A 22,507-nucleotide genomic window follows, 5' to 3' on the forward strand; every position below is an offset into this window, starting at 1 on the left:
ATCTGGCCGCTGTTAAGATGATTTGTCGAGATTTGATCTCCTCTGCGATAATTGACTTAATTGGGTGTGATAAATGAAGATTGTCTAGCATTCATGAATCATAAGTTAGTTGACACTCAGGGGTTGTTAAAAAACTTTACATCCCCAAGTGTATGACAATATGGATACAGTTTTCTCAACATGTTGCTGTAGCCCAATGTACGCAAAATACTTTTTATTTACTTATTTTCTGAATAATAATTTTTTTCAGGGTGAAAAAGTTGTCCAAAATTGTCAGATTTAGAAAAGTATATACAGTATACTTATTTAAGATCAAAAACTATTGAAAAGTAGATAAAAGTTCAAATCCTGCAGACACAGAAACAAATTTGGTGTATGTACATGTGTGTGACCTGGAATCTGGTTAAGTTTGTAGCTCAACATCCTTCTGTGAACAATTTTCTGTCACTTTTCACGTAATACAAACCAGCTATTACACTTTTTAGTTGTCATAAATGGATTGAATTCTTCAGAGAATACACATTTCTCCATCCACACACAACAACGGACACCGGCGCTGTACGTCTAAATGAAATATACGTCTTCAAACACATAGCCGGACTATATGGTGTACAGTGCAAAACAAGTCCTCGAACAGGAAAGGTTGAATGTCATCTGCTTTGACGGATAGGTTCCCATTGGTGTTCCACAGGTTACTGGGGGTGGGGGTGAGGTCAAGGGGGGAGGGTTAGTGAGGAGTAGGGGGAGGTACCCCCCCCCCTCTCTCTCTCTCTCTCTAGGTCCTATGGGGAAGCCTTAGGGGAATTAAACAATGGAGGAAAGCCCACAGGCCCTGCTGGCTGGCTGGCTGGCTGGTTGCTGACTGACTGGCTGACTGGCTGGCTGGTGTCTCGAGGTGAATGTGGCATTTCACAGGAAGCCCTAGACTACAGGGTGTGGGCCAGCTTTTTGCCCAGAGGATCCGATTTCCACATTCTTCCTATCGCCACACCTAAATCCTTAATTGTCTGGCCACAGACAAAGTATTTTAGAGACCACACCGCTGCAGCCCAGGGTTTACTGTAGCTGCGGACTCAGTGTGTTTAAATTGGTTCAGGACCAGTATGTAACTCTTGTTTCATGCAGCACTGGAGTTTGAACTTTGAAAAAAAGAGCGAGAGGGAGAGAGTGATCCTTTTCAGAATTTGTTTCTGGCAAGAGCGACTGAGAAAATACATTTTGACATTTTTGTTATGTAAATCACCACCATTGTAGAAAATGAATATAAAATAATAATAATAATAATTTTTATTTATTTTTTTATATTCTGTAAATATTTTGCCTTTCTGTAACATTTTGTACCCCTAGAATGTCTTGTTAATGCTTTGTATGCATTTTGAATGACTGCTGTAACATATGAGTGTGGTAATAGTCATCTTTTATCATCCTGAAGAGGAGTGAGGATAGTGTTATGCACACTCTTATCTGAAATATATTTTGCTAATGGCATCAATATCATGCCATCTATTCAAAATGAGCCCTAGCATTTAAATTTGCAGCCCGGATAGTCTATAAAAAAACCTGTGAGAACATCATTTTCCTGGATGTCAAGCGTCCCCCCTCCTCCTCCTCCTCCCGTTGTCTCTGATCAATAAAGGTCTATTTTCTCCCACACACAAGGTTTCCCATTCAATACAGCTGCCACAGGGTTTAAAAACATAGAAGAATGATCCATTTATTATTGGCTGTTACTATGATTTATCTGGCCAGATACCTTCCATTGAAAGCAGGTTCTCTTTATTTCCTGTATATGTTCTTTATTGACAGCCCATTGGTGGATGGCCAATTCATCATGTGAGGCTATGCAGAATGTGTGACTCCACACCACATCAGGGGGAAGCCACAGCTGCGTCTACCTCTCACGGCGCTTTGGTGCATATACATTATACAATGCAATGAATTATAATTTTACATATAGATATATGTTTGTTACATATAGATATATGTTTGTTTGTATCTATGTTTCTAGTATGCACAATGTAGATGGATCACATTGTACAGATACTGATACTGCACTGGTAGTGGATGTGTGTGTGTGTGTGTGTGTGTGTGTGTGTGTGTGTGTGTGTGTGTGTGTGTGTGGAGGAGGAGGAGGACAAGAGTCAATAAAAGCTGTGTTCCTGGGGGAATTTCAGGTCATAGGTACAAAAAGTGGCCCTTTTTGGACATGTATTTGCTATATGTCATATCCTGCTTTTTTAGATATGAGAGGAAATGTGAGTCTCTAGTTGAAACTGTTCTGACTAAACAGAAACAGGCATTTTCTATTGCGCTGTCTCACAGAAACCATGAGAAAATAAACAAACACCTCTCTATTTAAGTTGTTGAATTACACATACAGATGTTGTAAATGCTCTTGTGATTTCTCTAAGCCTCTCTGCCAAACCTTGCTGTTTTATTGAAATCTTACCAATCTAGAGTTCACATTGAAATTTGAGTTTTTATTATGCTGTACATGTCATTTTCAGAATGACACTTGGAGCTGCATATTTGTGTGTGTGTGTGTGTGTGTGTGTGTGTGTGTGTGAGTGTGTGTGTGTGTGTGTGTGTGTGTGTGTTTGTGTGGGTGGGTGGGTGCTGTATGTGTGTGTGTGTGTGTGTGTGTGTGTGTGTGTGTGTGTGTGTGTGTGTGTGTGTGTGTGTGTGTGTGTGTGTGTGTCTCTCAGAGAAATATGTGTGTGCCAACCATAATATCCAGAGGACTTCTTTGTCAGGTTGTTGGCTGCCATAGACCCATATTTGACCACTTAAACTGGAGGTCCAGTATTAATGTGGTGTGTTACATGCCAACTTTTAATAGCTACGTACAGCCATACATCTCCTGATCAGGGTCTGTATAAAAATGGCTTGGACTCGTCTCACCGCATTCTATAAATACCACACACGATTCCCCGTGTTGGTCCAACTTCCACAACTGAATGACCTCATCCACTTTCCACTGTCGGTTTGCTCTTAAATACTATGCATGTGAGCAGATTCCGTGGCCACTATTAGACTGGATGATATGCAGTGTTGAGAAATGCTGTAGATTTTTTTAAAGGTGAGAATCCCTGTCTTTTAAGGAAGAAAACATGGACAAGAGTTTTATACAAATCTCGGGAATATCAACGAAAAAAATGGGAGAGGCCTGGCATATCCGAAAAACTTGCTTACCACCGATGTTCTCGCTGGTCAGCGGAAAAGATGGGGAGCCATTTTGTCTGGATGATGAATGGGGCAGGCTGACAGGTCACCCCCCCCCACCCCCTCCCCCCCGCCCGAAAGCCACAATTTGTTCCCTCCAGCAGGCAAGAGACAGATTTCTCGGGGTGACAGATTTATCGGTGTCTGCATGAGGTAAAACGCCTCGAACCCCCGATAACGCCTCTAGACCACTGTCGAGAGAGATTGAACCACCATTTATATCCAGTAGGGTCCCAGTAAAGGACCTCGCCTCCTATATATCTCATCAACAGGGCCTGTTGAAATGGACTCACAAGCCAAAACGCTCTCAACTCTAGAGCTTGAGAGAAATAATTCAGTTTTTACATATTTTTGCATGGGGAGCATTTTTTCTGAATAGATCACATATTTGAGAATTTAAACAACATAATATACAGCATAGCTGGATCTGCATGTCTTTTTCTAGAGTGTTTTACTTAAAGTAGCATAAGAAAAACATCAGAGATTTCCCTCTGTCTGCCAGACCTGGAAGTCATTTTCGCCATGCCCGCCCACCTGCCTATGCTTAGAAACACGTCTTGGGGTTTTGGTGATGGCCCACTTCTGAGTTCACAGGTGTCCCCGCCACAAAACCACCTCACACAGGGGCCCTAATTAATCCAGACCCAGGCTTCGCTGAGAGAGTGGAGGCCTACGGGTGGTCCATACACACACACACACACACACACACACACACACACACACACACACACATACACACACACACACACAGCTGCCCTGCTCTGAAAATATACAAACCCCTCCCCACCGTCGGAGGCCAAGTCTCCCTTATGACTGACTGGCGAAGGGTTCCATCCAGACTAATTTAACTCCAGATACCCCCTCCAGTCCAAACTTCCGTCAGTCCCAGACTCCTCTGGCCAACCAGCTCTGTCAGTGTAAAGAACAACTTCACTGTCAGGGTCCAGAAAGATGTTTTACTTTATTCGAGACGAAATATATGATTTTGTTCGTGGCCACTTAATGGAAGAGGCATGTTCTATTCGGGAGTATTTCCAGTTCTCCGAAAGTGGGTTTGCTGCCAGACAGGAAGAGAGAGCCATAAAGAAAAGGAAGAAATAGACTCAAGTGATCATTCGTACAATGTGGATTAATTCTGTCCAAAACAAACAGGAATTATTCAACTTTTCGTGACATGGCTATCAAATGCACTGTTTAAGAATGTCTTTGTAATGCATTGGTAGATAGAGCAGTCTGTTCTTGTCTGCAATGGTGTAGTCAGAACATGACAAAGAATGATGCACAAGTGACTTTGCACTATGGTTGCCCGAGGTGTGTGTGTGTGTGTGTGTGTGTGTGTGTGTGTGTGTGTGTGTGTGTGTGTGTGTGTGTGTGTGTGTGTGTGTGTGTGTGTGTGTGTGCCTTTACTGTAAGTGCTGAAACGCACACAGGGGAGAGATGGTCTCTCAGAGGTTTCACATCTCATCCAATGGGAAATGTAGACGTCTAATGGGTTAATGATCGGCCTCTGAGTTAGAGTGCCATTATGCGTTATGCAAACTGTATTTAGCATATGCTCATAGGCACACACACACACACACTCTCTCTCTCTCTCTCTCTCTCTCTCTCTCTCTTTCTCTCTCACACACACACAAACACACACACTCACACACACACACACACACACACACACACACACACAAACACACACACACACACACTCAAGGTGGATGACGGACTGTTGCTCTGTAATATGTACAGGCTTTTATTGCAATGCAGCTATTTGAAATGGTTTGACCTTGTTAAAAATGTGAGAGGTTCAAATTCGAGAGGTTCAAAAAAATCCCAAGATGATTCAGGAATTTTGTTATTTAAAGGTTTTTCATTTTCTGTATGTATCTGTTGACATGGAAACACACATCCTATCTATTGAAATGGTTTGAACACACCTCTTTCTCAATGGTTCAGATTTAGGAAACTAGTACCATGTTAATGCATAGTGTGTCACTGATTAAATAAAGAAATGTAATAAAAGGAACTAAAATCACTTGTTGTTTATATACTATGCTGACCCTAAACCTAACCCTTGTCTCAAACTAATTCCTTCAATCAAAAAGAGGAACCTACCATAAATGCCATTCCCTGTGTTGCCATGTTCAAACATCGCCATTGTGTTAATGGTTAGATCCAGTATTTACTCTCCATTAGTGTTTGGTTAGCCAACACAAAGGTAAATCTTGATGACAGGGGGATGTATACACACAACCAGAGGAAGTAAAGAGGGCCTTACAACATTGGACTTACTGCTGCTTCAGGTGTGTGGTGGTGGTGGTGTGTGTGTGTGTGTGTGTGTGTGTGTGTGTGTGTGTGTGTATGTGTGTGCGTGTGTGTGCCTGCCTTACCACCAGTGTCTCTCATGGAGAGGTCGGTAAACACAGAAGACTTAGCGAAAGAACCAGCCAAATCTCTCATGAGCGTGTGTGCACACTGTCTGATAGATATCCATCCAGGAGGGGGGGGGGGGGGCGGGGGGGGGGGGTTATCTTGAGAAAACAATGGTCTCTTAAGTCTCTGAGAGCTCTCTGCCTCTCAAAGCCATAAACCACATCTCTCGACCCCCTCACCTGTCTCATTTATAGATCGCCCGGGCGCAATTAACCTTTATTATGTTCCACAGTTGACGCAGCAGGCAGAGAGAGACCGAATTGAAAAGTATCACATTGATTCAAGGTATTAGCACATCAAATAAGGTGGCATTTGCGAGTGTGTTGGGGTATTATGTGTTGTCCTTGGTTAAAGGGAATATCTCAATGCTTGTGCTGTGAGGCTTGGTGTAGAAGAGACCTTTGGATGGCCTGTTGGCTGTTCTGTGTCATTAGCGTAGTGGTGAATAGCACCTTTTGTCAGGGTAGGGGTGATATAAAACGGCCCGTTGTGTCGGCGTGCTCCAATGGGTGCCCGAGTAGATAGCAGCAGTGAGGGTGGTGACCAGGGGTCAGAGAGAGGGGACCAGATCAGTCTGTCACAACTGACCGCTCAGCGACCAGACTACACACACACATGCTTCTGGGATCTGTGTGTGTGGGTACGAGAGAAGGAAGGAGAGCAGTCTCACACATACATACAGTACCTTCATGCACATACACACACACAGACAGACTGAAACTACTCTCCTCCCTTCTGTGTGTGTGTGTGTGTGTGTGTGTGTGTGTGTGTGTGTGTGTGTGTAAAGACAAAAAGGAGGCAAAATCTGTCTGTCTGATACGACCGACCGCACACTGACCTGGGGACATTGTGTTTGTGTGTGTGTGTGTGTGTGTGTGTGTGTGTGTGTGTGTGTGTGTGTGTGTCACAAATGTCCACTCATTCAACTGGGACTCAAAACAAATATGTGGGGTCAACTGGATCAAAGAAATTATATTTGCATACAATAACCCCTGTGTGTTTGTGTGTACAAAAATATGAAGTGTATAAGTTAAACACCATGTACTGTTATGATGACATACATGCTTTGATATGTTAAAAAAAACTCGTGGCTGAAGCGCTTTAGCACAACAACTCCCTTTCTTCAGATTGATAGCTTCCCTAATCGAACATCTAATCTAAACATCCGCCACGACATAAAAACCAATTCCTAAACATGTTTGTTTAAATCCTAACACCCTGAACAATGCAACGAATCAACCTGACATTCCTCCTACAGCTGTTTTCACATTTAGAGTCACAGGCGTGCACATGAGAAACCTATCATTAACAAATCAAGCCCCTACTGTAAAACGTCGAAACATACACACAGCTTAGAAGCTCTCTCACTCTCTCTCTCTCTCACACACACACACACACACACACACACACACATACACGCACACACACACACACACACACAAACACACACACACATTTCAGGAGCACGCACACACACACTCACACACATTACTTTTACATGCTTTCCCATGCTCTGGCACAGGCTGAGAGACTGCTAGGGTCTGATAAGGGCCATGCAAGCCCCCCCATCTCTTTTTTACTTGTATGTAGTCTTGTTCTCACTGTGCAGCCATACTGCATACTGCTAGCCCCCCAGGTTTGTTTAGACTGGGGACCTGCACACCTGATCGCAAAACACCAACTACTATTGTTCCTCTTGGCTCTTGAAAATAGATGCATATAGGAAGCAATGAACAATGACTGTTGCTTGACCTGCTAATGGATCTAACAGTTGTTGCGTTTGTGTGAGAGAGTGTGTGTGTGTGTGTGTGTGTGTGTGTGTGTGTGTGTGTGTGTGTGTGTGTGTGTGTGTGTGTCTCCAGTTCTAGTTTGTATGCAGTGCAGCCGTTAGTCGGAGGAAAACATATGGAGTTTAATTAAAGTAGGACGGGACAGACAGATCTCCGATCTGGTATTCTCCTGAGAAAGGCCATACATGTGCAGTACAGTGCCGTGCATGTCAATGGAGCTTTGTTGCAGGGTGCTGGAATGCAGGAAAGTACACTGGTAAACATGTGGAGGTGGCGGTGTCTGAGGGACGATGCGTGATAAAAACCGACACATGACTCATGATTGCTGTACTGCTGGCACACATCCCTGTGCTTTTCCCAGGACCTGGTGTTTACACTAGTGATGCACTTATCTGTGTGTGTGTGTGTGTGTGTGTGTGTGTGTGTGTGTGTGTGTGTGTGTGTGTGTGTGTGTGTGTGTGCGCGCACATGTGCATGCGTGCGTGCTGAACACAATCTCCTCCTTACCTTCTCACCTTCTTCTGTATGATTGACATTTCATCAGACAGCCAAACAACTGTGCCTTTTCTAAAGCATTAAACCTTGACCCAAGCCCTGCCATGTTGTTATGCTTTGCAGTGGTTTAATCTCCTGTAAAGATGCAAAGATTTCCATGTTGAACAACAGACTTTGCGTGCGTGCGTGCGTGCGTGTTTGTGTCTGTGTCTGTGTCTATGTCTGTCCGTTTGTCTGTCCGTCCGTCTGTCTTTGTTAAATCTCTTTGTAAAGCCCTTGGCATCGAGACAAGGAAGGGCAGGGGGTGGGGGGGTGGCAGGGGGGTGGGGGGGGTGGCGGGGGGCGAGGGTTAGGTTGTCAATCTGATAGCTAAAGCAAAGCACTCTTGGCGTTATCAGCATGCATCCACTCATGGTAGCCAAGACATGGAGGGGGGTCAGCGGTCTCGCCCCTCGTAACAGAGGCGGCTGCGCCACCCCAGGTCACTAGGTCCCTTTCTTCAGTCAATAGGCCACCCTTTGTTTGTCCACTTGTCCCACAAGGGCTTATCTCCTGACCCCAAACGTCAACACAATGTTGTTGACTGACTTACATCTCACTTGATCAGAAACAACCCATCCCTTCAGCCTGGATAGCACCGCAGGTAAAACAATGAACACAGATGACAATAGGAAGCCCATACGATAGGAGGAATATTTAAAATGAATGCTTTTGAATGTAGAAATCAATTCACTTTTGTGAAACAAGTGAGAGTTGTTGCGCCTGTCTTTCGTAATGTCTCTGTGAGTCTGAGAAGTTTGGCTTTTCACCACAATTTCACTGTCCATTGAAATCCTGAATCTAAAATGTGGTTTGTAGTGTGTGTGTGTCTATGTGTGAGTGTGTGTATGTATATGATGTGATGACAAACCTGCTCAGTCTTCGACACACTGATATTTTCGGAGCGACCAAGTGTTTATATTTTCCAACGGATAGAGATATAATTCAGAGTAGTCTGATTTCCTGGCTATGAGGCGCTAGGACTGGTTGATTAGACTTTAATGATGTTGGTCAGTGGAGTTGGACCGAGCTCAGGCCATTGTAGTAGTGATGCATTAGGCCCTTATCAGATCGCCAGCATCTATGGAACCTGCTGCAGGGTTCAGTGTAAGCATGTGTAAGAATGTTGCCCTCTGCCAAAGAGGAAGATAAGGTCATGTGTCCCAGGAATTAGTCTATTCCCCCCCACCCCCACCCCCACCATTTACATTTGTGATGATGAGCAATATTTTTTTTTACACACAAATCACACTTAGCCCATCAGTGTACGATTTGACATTAGGATAACCGGGTCCTATTTTGACCTTTAATATTCTATATGCACAAGATACATTTCTGTTTACCGTTTAATTAAAAAAGTATGTTTTATTTGATATTTACCACGGTGTTCAATAAATCGCCAAATCCTATGTGGAGATACATGTGTTGAATGGGATGTTTTGGTCAAAATTCCACAGTGACATCAAGACATCATTTATAAATGTACATACGTTAAATGTACAAGTTACACACGCCCATCGCTAGGTTAACTGTTTGTCCCAAAGTGCATGAAGGTAATGATTGTCACAAGAAAAGGAGATTTAGGTGAAAAAGAAGGGGGGGACACTTTCTACACTGCAGCACTGCATAAATGGATATCCTAACTTGGAGGAGAATTGGTCCAAAGTTTGCAGGTTGTAGAATTGGCACAGCGGTGCATCCTTTTGATCTTGATTTTACCACCTCCCTGCACACTGTTGATGGCCTGCAATGTAACTCAGTAATCTCTCTCTCTCTCTCTCTCTCTCTCTCTCTCTCTCTCTCTCTCTCTCTCTCTCTCTCTCTCTCTCTCTCTCTCTCTCTCTCTTCTCTCTCTCTGTCTCTTTCTCTCATATGTTTACATTGCCAAAGCAAGTGAAATATACAATTACAAATTAACAGTAGACATTACACACACAAACATCCCCCCCCCCACACACACACAGGTTAATCATTCCTGCTGAAATATCTGCCAGCGACCCTTATCAGTCCCTGTGTCACTTTATAACCTGCCCTTATCAACCAGGCCCCGCCCTCGTGACCAGACCATGACCAATCACAGCTCTGTATTTTTGAATACTGTTGATAAGTGTCTCTGAGATAGGGCTCCTCTGGTTGAACACAGGTCACATCATGGATGGAGTGGGGGGAGGGGGGGGGGGGTTGTGAAAGTAGGGAGTATGCTAAAATAAAGGGGGCGGGGGCACAGGGGTTAGCTCACAGCGTTGAGAGTTCACTTGTCTTCGGAGCAAGTGGACAGTAGCTTTTTTTTTTTAACCCCTCAAGTCTCTTATTTGTCCAGTTGTGCTCCCAGAATGGAAAATATATAGTGCAAGACAGTGGGTATCAATGTTGTAGGAGTTTTAACATTAGCCTTTTATAGTCTTGGGAGCTGAGGATTGGGACTCTACAATGTCTCTAAGCCCTGAAAGTGAGAATGAACTGTGCAGCTCTACAGAGGATCTGACCGGAGGTGAGTTGGGAGGTAAGTTGGTGGACGGTGTGTTGGAACATCATGGCTACATGTATTCATCAGAGTGCCAGGTTTTCAGAGTTCATAAAATTCCACTATTCTGTACCTCATTTCTCTATCAAACACTTGTAACTCAACATTCAGATCATGAAATCCCTATGTTGATGTTATACCATGCTTACAGTGCATTCGGAAAGTATTCAGACCCCTTCACTTTTTCCACATTTTGTTATATTACAGCCTTATTCTAAAATTGATTAAAAAAAAAAATTTTCAATCTACACACAATACCCCATAATGACAAAGCCAAAACAGGTTCATAGAAATGTTTGCTAATTTATAAAAATAAAAAAGTGAAATATCACATTTACATAAGTATTCAGAAGTATTCAGAACCTTTACTCAGTACTTTGTTGAAGCACCTTTGGCAGCGATTACAGCCTCAAGTCTTCTTGAGTAAGACGCTACAAGCTTGGCACACCTGTATTTGGGGAGTTTCTCCCATTCTTCTCTGCAGATCCTCTCCAACTCTGTCAGGTTGGATGGGGAGCATCAGTGCATAGCTATTTTCAGGTCTCTCCAGAGATGTTCGATCGGGTTCAAGTCCGGGCTCTGGTTGACTCAAGGACATTCAGAGACTTGTCCCGAAGCCACTCCTGCATTGTCTTGGCCGTGTACTTAGGGTCGTTGTCCTAGTTGCTAGGATCGAGCTAGGACGCTGCCGCTGAAAAACATCCCCAGAGCATGATGCTGCCACCACCATGCTTCACCATAGGGATGGTATTGGCCAGGTGATGAGCGGTGCCTGGTTTCCTCCCGACGTGATGCTTGGCATTCAGGCCAAAGAGTTCAATCTTGGTTTCATCAGACCAGAGAATTTTGTTTCTCATGGTCTGAGAGTCCTTTAGGTGCCTTTTGGCAAACTCCAAGCGGGCTGTCATGTGCTTTTTACTGAGGAGTGGCTTCCGTCTGGCCACACTACCATAAAGGCCTGATTGGTGGAGTGTTGTAGAGATGGTTGTCCTTCTGGAAGGTTCTCCCATCTCCACAGAGGAACTCTGGAGCTCTGCCAGAGTGACCATTGGGTTCTTGAGCACCTCCCTGATGATGGCCCTTCTCCCCCTATTGTTTAGTTTGGCCATGGCGGCCAGATTTAGGAAGAGTCTTGGTGGTTCCAAACTTCTTACATTTAAGAATGATGGAGGCTACTGTGTTCTTGGGGACCTTCAATACTGCAGACATTTTTTTGTACCCTTCCCCAGATCTGTGCCTCGACACAATCCTGTCTTGGGGGTCTACAGACAATTCCTTCGACCTCATGGCTTGGTTTTCTCTGACATGCACTGTCAACTGTGGGACCTTATATAGACAGGTGGACTCCAATCAAGTCGTAGAAACATCTCAAGGATGATCAATGGAAACAAGATGCACCTGAGCTCAATTTCGAGTGTCATAGCAAAGAGTCTGAATACTGTAAATGTGACATTTCAGTTTTTTATTTTTAATAAATTAGCAAACATTTCTAAAAACCTGTTTTGGCTTTGTCATTATGGGGTATTGTGTGTAGATTGATGAGGAAAAAAAAATGTAATCCATTTTAGAATAAGGCTGTAACATAACAAAATGTGGAAAAAGTGAAGGGGTCTGAATACTTTCCGAATGCACAGAATATCTTCTTTTCTTTTTTTTTTGCACTGCTTAATGCTATATCTCAGTCTTGTATTTATTTATTTATTTTACCACACACACTTTATTTTAGTCTTGTTATGCTGTATGATCTGCTGGTAGATTTAAGTGTTAGAATACCAATGGAATCTGCTTTGTCAATAGTATTGTGTTGGATGTATTGCAAATAAGAGTGTTCAGACTCTTATTACGGTACTCGTATTACTTGACTTTACGTTTTTGGTATATTCATAAAGCATATATAGATGTATAAACAATGAAAATATGTTCAGACACAATGCCATTTATGCATGTATAAAGCAATAGTATACCGCATTTATGTGAAATGATATGGCCCAGTAGATATTGCCGTACCGGAATTAACAGATGTTGTATAAATGAAGTACAAGGCATGTCTCAAGCGCAACAGGTCGGAGCGTCATTGATTCAGCTTGGAGTTCTATTTCATGAAAATAGCAGGGAAGATTTGAGAGTTTCTGTCGACTGTTTTTATAAATGGTAGTAAATAAGCGAAAAAGCAATTCGGTAATCTTCCAGATAGGTGTTGACCAACCGTTTACAGTCACCACGCTATAATGACATTTTGAGTTGTTTGTTTGTGCATGCCTTTTAAAAATCTTATCACGGAACAAGACAATTGTCTACGTGACAAAACATTTAACTAATATCTAAATATTTGTCACTACTGACTAAGTATCATCCACTGAAAATGTAACGAAATGAATGATGTTATATTGAATTATCTGTTATTGTTACATGACTGGCCCACTATAGGCCGATACCTCTAAAAAGCTGATGTGCCGTGCGTGTGTGTGCGTGTGTGTGTGTGTGTGTGTGTGTGTGTGTGTGTGTGCGCGCGCGCGTCCGTGCGTGCGAATTCGTTTGTGTCTGTGCACGTGAGCCTTATGAACCTTCAGGTAGGCTATGTCTTGAGTTGACCTTTGATCCGTAAGCTTTTGATTGTAACAGACCGCTTTGCGTAATTGCGCGCGCGCGGCCTGTACAGTTTTACAGACGCGTTTCCAAGCTGCGATGTGTTATTGGCATGAAGGGAATTTATGCCAATGGAGCACATACATCCAGAATTCGACTTTTTGTTGGTTTAGGTGAATCTCTCCTAGTTCACGTGAATTAATCACCGCCGTCCAGATGCCTGATATCTGTAAATAGGAAACCGAGAAGATAATCATTAATATGGGTTATCGAGGTAGGCTATGTTTTAAGAAAACAGAACCACATCATTCCCATAACTTTGCTATTTCCAATGGTTACTTAATTTGCTGGCATTTAACCTATAATGTTGTCAATATAACAGGACAGATGTAGGGCTTTCGTCCATATTGTCCACATTCTTCCATATTTAGCACAATAGGCAACTAATTGCTTATGTCAATAAATAGGATCGAATAAAAACGAATAGCATATTATTCTGTACCCTATTTACATTTAAGTAATGGCACGTGAGTAAGTGTTTTATTGCCAATTTAGTGTAGCCTAGGTTCCTGATGAAAAGTTACAGGTGAGAATACTTCATTATAACAACGTGTATGAAGTGATTTATATGATCATGTAGGCTACATATCTCCTACATTTGCCTTCCACTCAAAGGGTGTCAAGGCTCGTTTCTTTTAACGTCCAGTTGCATCACCTTCGTTTATTTCCTTGTTATCCCATGCTTTAAAGTCCGGAATTACAGCTGAGATTTTGGAGAGGGTGTGTAACGGTTTAGAAGTGATGTTGCCCGTCTCCACACGCGATTGGAGCAAGGGTGTGATGTCAGACCACCACATGAGCCCGTGATTGGCGAGAGCCAGCGGTGTCAGTGCGGAGTAAACAAAGCAGCAAGGAGAGGTCTGAACTTCAGATCCCAGCACATCACAGATACATCGAGTCCGACCTTAAGCGAAGGAGGGGCCGGCGTGTCTTTGTCAGCCAGCCGAAAGTTCTTGACAGTTCTCTAACTCCACTTGGTAAAGACCTGTGTCACAGACTTGGAGAGGCCAGCGGAAAGATCAGTCAGCTGCCGAAACCTCAGAAGAGGTGTCATCATTTTTTAATCCGGTTAATTCCTCGTTGGTCGTGTAGATTTATTATTTTCATCATTGAGAAAGAGAGACTGCTCAACATCAGTGCGCTACGCTTCTCCCTAACTTCGCGGCGAGACCATGTTCATATTCTAGGGCTACACCTTTGTGCCGTATTCCAGTTAACGCAATAGCACTTTTGAAAATGAACTTGCATTGCGCTCGCGGTTCCAGGCTACCGCCCGGGTATGTAGCCTTTTGATTTCAGTTAAAGCCGAGCCCGCCGAATTGAGAGCCATACAGTGCGCATGATTTGGGAAGACACTTCTGTGAGAACCTGTGGTGTCCCTCTCCCGTCCAGGTGGTCCACCGGACGGAGCTGAGTCTCCCGCTCAGCGCAGCAAAGCTGTCATGCTGCCCAAATTCGAGGCTGAATCTCTGGGACTCGCTCGATCGCATGGGGAACAGGGGCACATGCCAAGAAATATGCAAGGTAAGATATTGGACCGATGTATTAGATGTTATTGAACTGTAGATTCACAGACAGACATGAGAGTGTTATCATAGGTGTACAGAGTATCGGCTATGCGTAATCGTGACCGAAAGACCAAACAGCGTTCATTTGGGGCAGAAACACAAGAACTCCAAGTGCCTTACAGTGTATAATTTGATAATATAGGCTAGTTCATATACATTTGCTGATCATTGTGCCACTGACGCTGTTAGCTTGACTGTACGCGTGGGGACGGTCAGATGTGGCATTTACGAATCCGCTCTGTCTAGCCGACAGAGCAACGTCGCTTTCATTTAGGCTACTTTATCCAAAAAGTACATGCATTACTGTATCGTGCGCTTAATTTTCAGAGGAGTAAGTGTTTCACTCGGTCATATAGTGTTAGAATTTGCTTTTATTCGTTATATTTTTTATTCTGCCATATTTAGAAATTACAGGCATACTCAAAATCATCAGATTTTTCAAATGAGTAAACCATCCAAAAGCAGTCGTCTCCCACGTTTGCATTTTAATGTGCACGGTCTTAGCTGTGAGTAGCCTTCCACTTTTTGGAACCTACAAATAATTTCCTAAATTTGACAAACTCTAGGATATATTCAAGTCTTGGTTTTATTACTATAATTCTAGAAGCATTCATTATCTATTATTCTTTATTATTTTGTCAAAGGCATGGTTATTTTGTCACTATTACATTTCAATTGAAGTTGAGTGTAGATGTGATCATTGAATCAAATCAAGAAATTACCTCATAGATGCGTGCATAGATGAGTGAAATTTAGACTAAGTCTGCTTCAGAATATTGAATGAAATAATTTTGTTCTCACCAAAATATGCAACTATTTATAAATATCCCGTTTTTGGGTAATTATATTGCGGAACAGTTTAATATTTGACTATAAGGTTGATTATGCTATGAATTAAGATAGGGTCTATAGCCTGCAGCGCTTTAGCTTTTTACCTAAAAGCTGACTTCCCACTTATTAATGTAGGCTATAGGCCTATCAGAAAGTTTTAAAGTTTGATATGGAAATAAGAGAACTGTTTTGGGGTTCCTCCATAGTGAAATAACCTTATAACCTAATCCTAAACGTCCCCTATATTCTCTAATTGCATATCTTAATTCTATGCCAATATCAGAATACATTTTGACGTGGTTATTTTCAAAATATCTGATTCTCCAACACTACACTTAAGATTTAAATGAATAGCCTAACACAAGCTTATCTGACAATTGGCAATGTTGCACACGGGTTCCTCGATGGCCTATATACCTATATTTTGGGGTTTAAAAAGTCTCTGTTAGATTGAAGTGCAACAGAGGCAGCAGATAAGGACCGATAGCTCAGGTGAAATCTGCGGTAAACTAGGCTACAAGGATGTTTGGATTTACTCATTACAAACGGTGCAGTCCAGGCCTCACTCTACCCATCAAATCAAATACAAAGCCTCGGAAAGTTTATGTTCGTTCATAAAATCGTTATAAAGGAACAATAAACCAGTGGTTAACTTTTTGCTAGACAAATTTCGAAGAACAATTTCAGTTGGCTAATTAAACAATTATTTTATACGGTGAAAAAAATAAAAGTGAGCAGAAACGTATAAGTTGAGATGACTTGTTGCATTTCTTTGAACTTAGGCCAAATATTCAGCGCTGATAAACTCTATACGGGATCAAAAGGTCATTACAGAAAAAAAACTCTTCTGTTTAAAGTCGCGTGATATAACAGATAAATACATTTGAAAGTTGCAGTATTTTGGATCTGTGTCGGGAAATAATTCCCTCAGTTTTACTCTGCCCTCGCGCGTTTTATTAGAACAATAAATACTTTTGTAACCATTGTAAATGTCAGTTCAGCTGTTGACTTAGCGCTGTCAAATAGGCCGCTTATCAATACAACTATTTCCCTCGGCATTCATGCCTGTGAAATATGCTAAACAGGTGCGTAAACCTATATAGGATATCATTTAAAATGTATATTGTATACAGTGAAGTGCATAAGAGAAGCAGTTGTTAGGTGACTCAGTGAGAGAATTTGTTAGATACATTTTAGTCAGGTTTTTATTTTTCTTTCGCCTGTAGAGTGAGAGGTTACAGTGTGTCTTTATTTGTCTGTGGGCGGTAACATTTTCTCCTCGAATCCTTAACTCTAATATCTCACCATTTCCCCGATGAATTCACGACTTAAAATCATGAATATTTATGAAGCTCGGTTTCATATACTTGCCCTGTCTGCGACTGCTGAGCATAAGGCTGTGCAGCAAATATAAATAAATGGTTATTTTCTTTCCGCTGCCTCCAAAACAGTATTCCCCATAATTGTTTAGTGTTGAAACCTCAAACTTCATAAGCCTACAAACAATTGTTTTCAGAAACAAAGTTTAGGGATGTCAATAAATTGTAAAGATATTGAGATGTAAAAATAAAAATAAAAAGACTGCGTAAGACCGCTTGTCTTTTAAATCCAACAGTCTTCTTCTTTGTGTGCTCATGTGTGTGTCTGTTGCAGCCGCCCAGTATAAAATGATGGACTACTCGTATGACGAAGACTTGGATGAGATGTGTCCTGTTTGTGGAGACAAGGTTTCTGGATACCATTATGGACTCCTCACCTGCGAAAGCTGCAAGGTTGGTTCTCTGTTTTTTATACCCTTTTCATCCAATGGGCTCGAGTTCTATTTGGCCATTGCAGGGGCGATTCCCAGTCGAATATTCAGTAAGCTATAGCAAACTTCTATTTGTTTTCCTAATAAGGTTGTCAATAGTTAGTTAAATCTCTTGTGAAATTGGGAAATCATTGAATGTGAGATTGTAGCCATTGCATTTATGCTGGCACATATTTCTTGCCTATGTGGACATTATTCAAAACAGATGTTATAGATTTTATCTGATGTTCTGACCTTGAAATGCTACACATTTGCTTTGAGGATACTTTCAATGGCATCACTGCTCCTTTGTGACTCTATGTAGGGGATGTGAGTCGATTCATACTCTGACTATGGATTCCACTAATTATGTTGTGTCAAAGCTTCTTAGCAGATTTGCCAACTGTTTTAGTTACTGTTCAGATGCTGTAAGATATGTCCCAACATGTTGACTGTGTATCTTCCAAGATTATGGATGGTCTGGAATGGGGTTCTCCAGCTAAATCATCCTGTATTTCCAATAGGCTGTGGTGGTTGAGTTGTAAATAGGACCTCTTTGTCAGGAACAGATTAGAGGTGTCTTTTTGTGTACTGTGTAGTTACTTTCATAACGGAAGCTGTGTGTTTTTTTTTGGGGGGGGGGTTTCGTACTGGAAAAATGGTGGAAAATAGCATTTTATTGTTTCTCTTCAGTTTACCCCTCTGCTCTGGGTTGTAGATGGGTGGTATCAGAGCACAATGTCGGAACACACACACACACACAAACACACACACACACACACACACACACACACACACACACACACACACAGTAACACAGTGTTACTACATACCGTACTGCATTAGTCTGCATCTATCCTGAACACACACACTCAAAGACACATGCAAACACCCAAGCACCCACACAGACACACAACAATACAGTATAAATCCATATTGAACCTGCACACGGACATGGATACAGACACACGCACGCACGCACGCACGCACGCACTCACGCACGCACGCACGCACACACACACACACATACATCCACACACACACATACAGAGAAAAGTCCACATTAAACCGCACTGTACCTGTTTAACAACATCATACACACTACCACTACTCAACTGGTTATGTCCCCACTGCAAATTTGGAGGCTAAATCAGTTTATTATTCCAAGACTGGAATAAACTGCATTTACAGATACAGACACAGACACAGACACAGACACAGACACATACATACACGTTATGCACATACACAATTAAGAATATTGTGATAGTAAATATTGTTCAAGGAATCTGTATCATGCATAAAGATATACAGATATACTGTACAGAAACACCACTAAACTGTAGTATGCACGCAGATGAGAAGATACAGTAGATCTTGCTGACTAAAACTAGCAGTAATGTCTTGAGGTTTTACGCATAGTTGAACCGTTGGTATCCATGCTATGGTTTGGTGTCTGTATTTATAGAGTATGCTGTATCCTAAATGGAAAATGAAAAAATGCATTGACACAAGTTTGCCTTTTGGAAGTCAGTAGACTGCCCCAACGTAGTTATTTTTTCATGGCAAGTGGATTGATCAAGCAATGCAGATTGTCTATGAAATCTATGTTTGGAATTTGGCTAGATATTGACAGCTGTACTTTTAAATGGGATAGGTATAGGGATTCTCCCCCAGTTATGGATCTGGAATACCTTTTCCCTGTTTGATTTTCCTTGCTTCTCCACAGAATAAATTTTGACGTTGCAGGTAGAATCTTGTAATCCCGGAACTGTAAATTATGGATATAATTTATTGGATTTTCTACTCCTATGCTCATATTTTTGAATAATTAAGTTGAGAGATGGAAGAGATTTTACAAGTACATTCTGAAGCCTTTATGGGACGGAGTAAGAGTGAATACTAATGTACTTTTTATGGTGCGATATTGCTCAAATTGCAACGTGTTGCCTCATGAAAGTTGTTTATAATGCTATAAAGGCACCCTATGTTTATAAGTTAAATGATAATAATGAAAACAAAAGTATTCTGCATTTTTCACCACGAATCGAATCGAATTGAATATCGAATTCAAGATAGTGACAGTCGTCATGTCTCAACAAAAACATTTACCAAAGGAACCAATATCCTTGCTTTGACTGCTAACTAATGGGTATATTGACCACATTGGAAAAATGTGTACAAAGAATATTTCATGATTTGTTGGTTTTTGTACTTTGTTCAAGGTTTATTCTGTCTTTTCACATTTAACATAGGTATCTGAAGGATTTAATCAGTAGAATCTACAAATGTATACTGTAAACTACACACTGCAGTGGTCTTGTCTTGACAACATTCCTACTGTATTGTATATTGTGTATGTGTGTATGTGTGTGTACATCCGTGCATGTGTGTGTGTGTGTGTGTGTGCGTGTGTCTATATGCATGTGTATGTTTGCGTGTGTGCGTGTGTGTGTCTGAATGTGTCTTTGTACATCATTGAGTTCATTTCACATTTCTTTATGTTTGTGAGAATACAATATTGATTGCATGCATCTGGATGTTCCCTCTGTGCCACCATCTATTAGTGGATGACTAACATAATGTCTACATCATTATGTTGGTATAGGCTTGTGTTTGTGATTACCTCTTTGTGTGTGTGTGTGTGTGTGTGTGTGTGTGTGTGTGTGTGTGTGTGTGTGTGTGTGTGTGTGCCTTCGTGCTTGCATATGTGCATGCTTGCATACGTGCATGTGTCTGTGTGTGTGCTCATGCAAGTGTGTGTGTGTGTGTGTCTCTGTGTCTGTGTGAATAGCGCAAATACAAATGCAAGGGTCATAAGTGTTGACATCTTAATTCCCTCTCTCCACAGGGCTTCTTCAAGCGCACAGTTCAGAACAACAAAAGGTACACGTGTATAGAGAACCAGAGCTGTCAGATTGACAAGACACAGAGGAAGCGTTGCCCTTACTGCCGTTTCCAGAAGTGCCTCACAGTCGGGATGAAACTAGAAGGTAAGGATGCCTCCTCTCATTCATAGAATCCTCCTAGTATTAGTATAAGTATAGTAGTAGTACTTTTTTTATATAGTTGGCCAACTCATTTAAGACTAGTAAGTGTGCACCAAAATATGTGGTCATGATAGTGACGATGGTCCAACAATATTTGGAGGCCTCCCAGCCTCCCAGCCTCCCAGCCTCCACCCCAAGAGTCTGTTTAATTTGAACCCTGCACATGACCCTATTAAAACAAAGCGTTGTCCTAACTGGTATCCAAAGGTGAAGGGGTGACAAAACCACAGAATTATAAGAACACCAAAATGAATAGAATAACAATAAGAAACCGATCTTATTATGATATCTTTGGGCAAAACATTCATGCCACACTGTGACACAGCATTTGAATTGGTATTAACTGTATATGTGTTTTTGTCACACACAGTTGACAAACTTTTTTCTCAAAGTAATTTAAACATTTACCGTACGTAGTCAGACGAAGTAAGAAATGAGAGGACCGTCCGTTTTCAAACCAAACCTTTTGTGACCACCACCACGTTCACCAAACCAGCCCTTTTTTTATTTGAGCCCTTTTTCCTTTTTTCAAGATAGCATATCTTTTTGGAGTCTTTTCCTCTTAGCCCTCAGGAGTGCTGTATTAATTACTATTAATTGTGAATGGCCGCAGGGCAAAATTTTCCAGGCCTGTCATTTTACAGCTTACTGCAGTTTGATTTGTTTTTGGTCGGCAAGCGGTGGTGTGGAGGCGCCCTGCAGCGGTCTGTCGGCTGCAGCCGGGGCCAAGGGGGTTGCAGCGTGGAGCCCTGCCACAGCCTGTGAAGACTTAGCACGGTGCTGGAATCCATGATCTCTCCCACGTAGCTTTCCAGTAAACACATACATATATTCATATACCAACCGAAAAGGTGTTTAACTTAAGGCTAGAGCTGAGCTGAGCCAGCCGACATTCGGCTTTCGTTTGTGTAGTTTTAAAAAGGAAAACGTGTACAATGGCATTGTTTCCATTTTGTTAGGGCAAATGGTTATTTTTTGGGGTTGTTTTGCCTCTCTTGTATCCTCCAATGGCCTTCCTGTCTGTTGATAAGTCTGTAGTGCGGTATGATACTACTGTACAGGGTTGGACTGTGCCGTGAACAGGGGTTGAAAGTACATGCACTCATATCTGTCTGACATAGACTATATTCTGACATGTCTGTCCTAAGAGACTCAGCCATGTTATCTCCGTTGATAAAAGTATGGTGACTCCTGTCTATACTGGAGGAAAACCAGGCTCAAATGTTATGCTGCGGCCAGATATCCTTTTGTTGTGTATTTACACCGATGATAGATGATGTTTACCTCTGACCTAATGTGCAGTTAGGGCCTTATGATATGATTTCAAATTCACCTTTCCTGTTGTTGTGTCTTTGTACTGAGTCTGAATGGACAACACAGATATTTCCCTCTCCTTTCCCTCTAAGTGCATGGACATGAACTTCACAGTACATGCATTTAAGTGCAAACAGTTACAGCATCCAAATGCACACATCTAATTCCAATCAATCCTCATCCTAAGGGTATGAACTAAGCACACACACATAATGTGTTATAACATATTGTAGGCATGTATGATGCCTTATAATGCCTTAATAATATATCATATTTTATGTCTCTCTATAGAGCATTTATGTTTAACTGACGGAAAATGGCTAATAATACTGTAGCTCAGGATCAATAATGAAATGATATGAAACATTGTAATGCAGTCATTCATGCTTACAAGAAGGCATACAATGCATTATGAATGCATTTATTCATATACCTGAGGGCTTTAAGTAAAGTGTTACCAAATTGTTTATTCTCCTTCTATTGCAGCAAGCTATGATTATTGACAACAAACAGCTCCTAGGCTGTAACCTACTGTACTGTAAGACCTTAGCAAGATATCTGTTATCCAGGTATCAATAGCTCAGGCTGGATGCAATCAGCCGCGTACTGCAGTTAAAAAAAAGCACTGCAGAAAACTCTCATACTGTGCTGTAAAAATCTGTCTTTCAAAACGCACTCGACTATAACAACAATGTCTACTCATTGAAACAAAGCACATCTCATTTAGATTGAAAAAATTAATTCACGAAATGAACTGAGAAAATGCAGTTCCGCTTAGTAGGAATCCCATCATTTTCCCCACTCTTTTCCCCACG

The 22,507-nt window shown here is 41.7% G+C and overlaps 1 protein-coding gene across 1 annotated transcript in view; it reads left to right on the top strand.

Annotated features, from left to right (window-relative positions):
* Positions 1-14,567: 14,567 nt before the first annotated feature.
* nr5a2 (nuclear receptor subfamily 5, group A, member 2) overlaps positions 14,568-22,507 on the top strand; it is a gene marked incomplete at its 3' end in the record, with an annotated part of 49,158 nt that continues 41,218 nt past the window's right edge. The window contains exons 1-3 of the mRNA XM_083672267.1: positions 14,568-14,664; positions 17,193-17,311; positions 20,180-20,321. Of these exons, the coding sequence (XP_083528393.1) occupies positions 14,583-14,664; positions 17,193-17,311; positions 20,180-20,321 (343 nt within the window). The 5' untranslated portion in view covers positions 14,568-14,582. The remainder of the gene's footprint in view (positions 14,665-17,192; positions 17,312-20,179; positions 20,322-22,507) is intronic.

This window comes from Argentina silus (genome assembly GCF_951799395.1).
Source record: "Argentina silus genome assembly, chromosome: 6".
Classification (NCBI taxonomy): domain Eukaryota; kingdom Metazoa; phylum Chordata; class Actinopteri; order Argentiniformes; family Argentinidae; genus Argentina; species Argentina silus.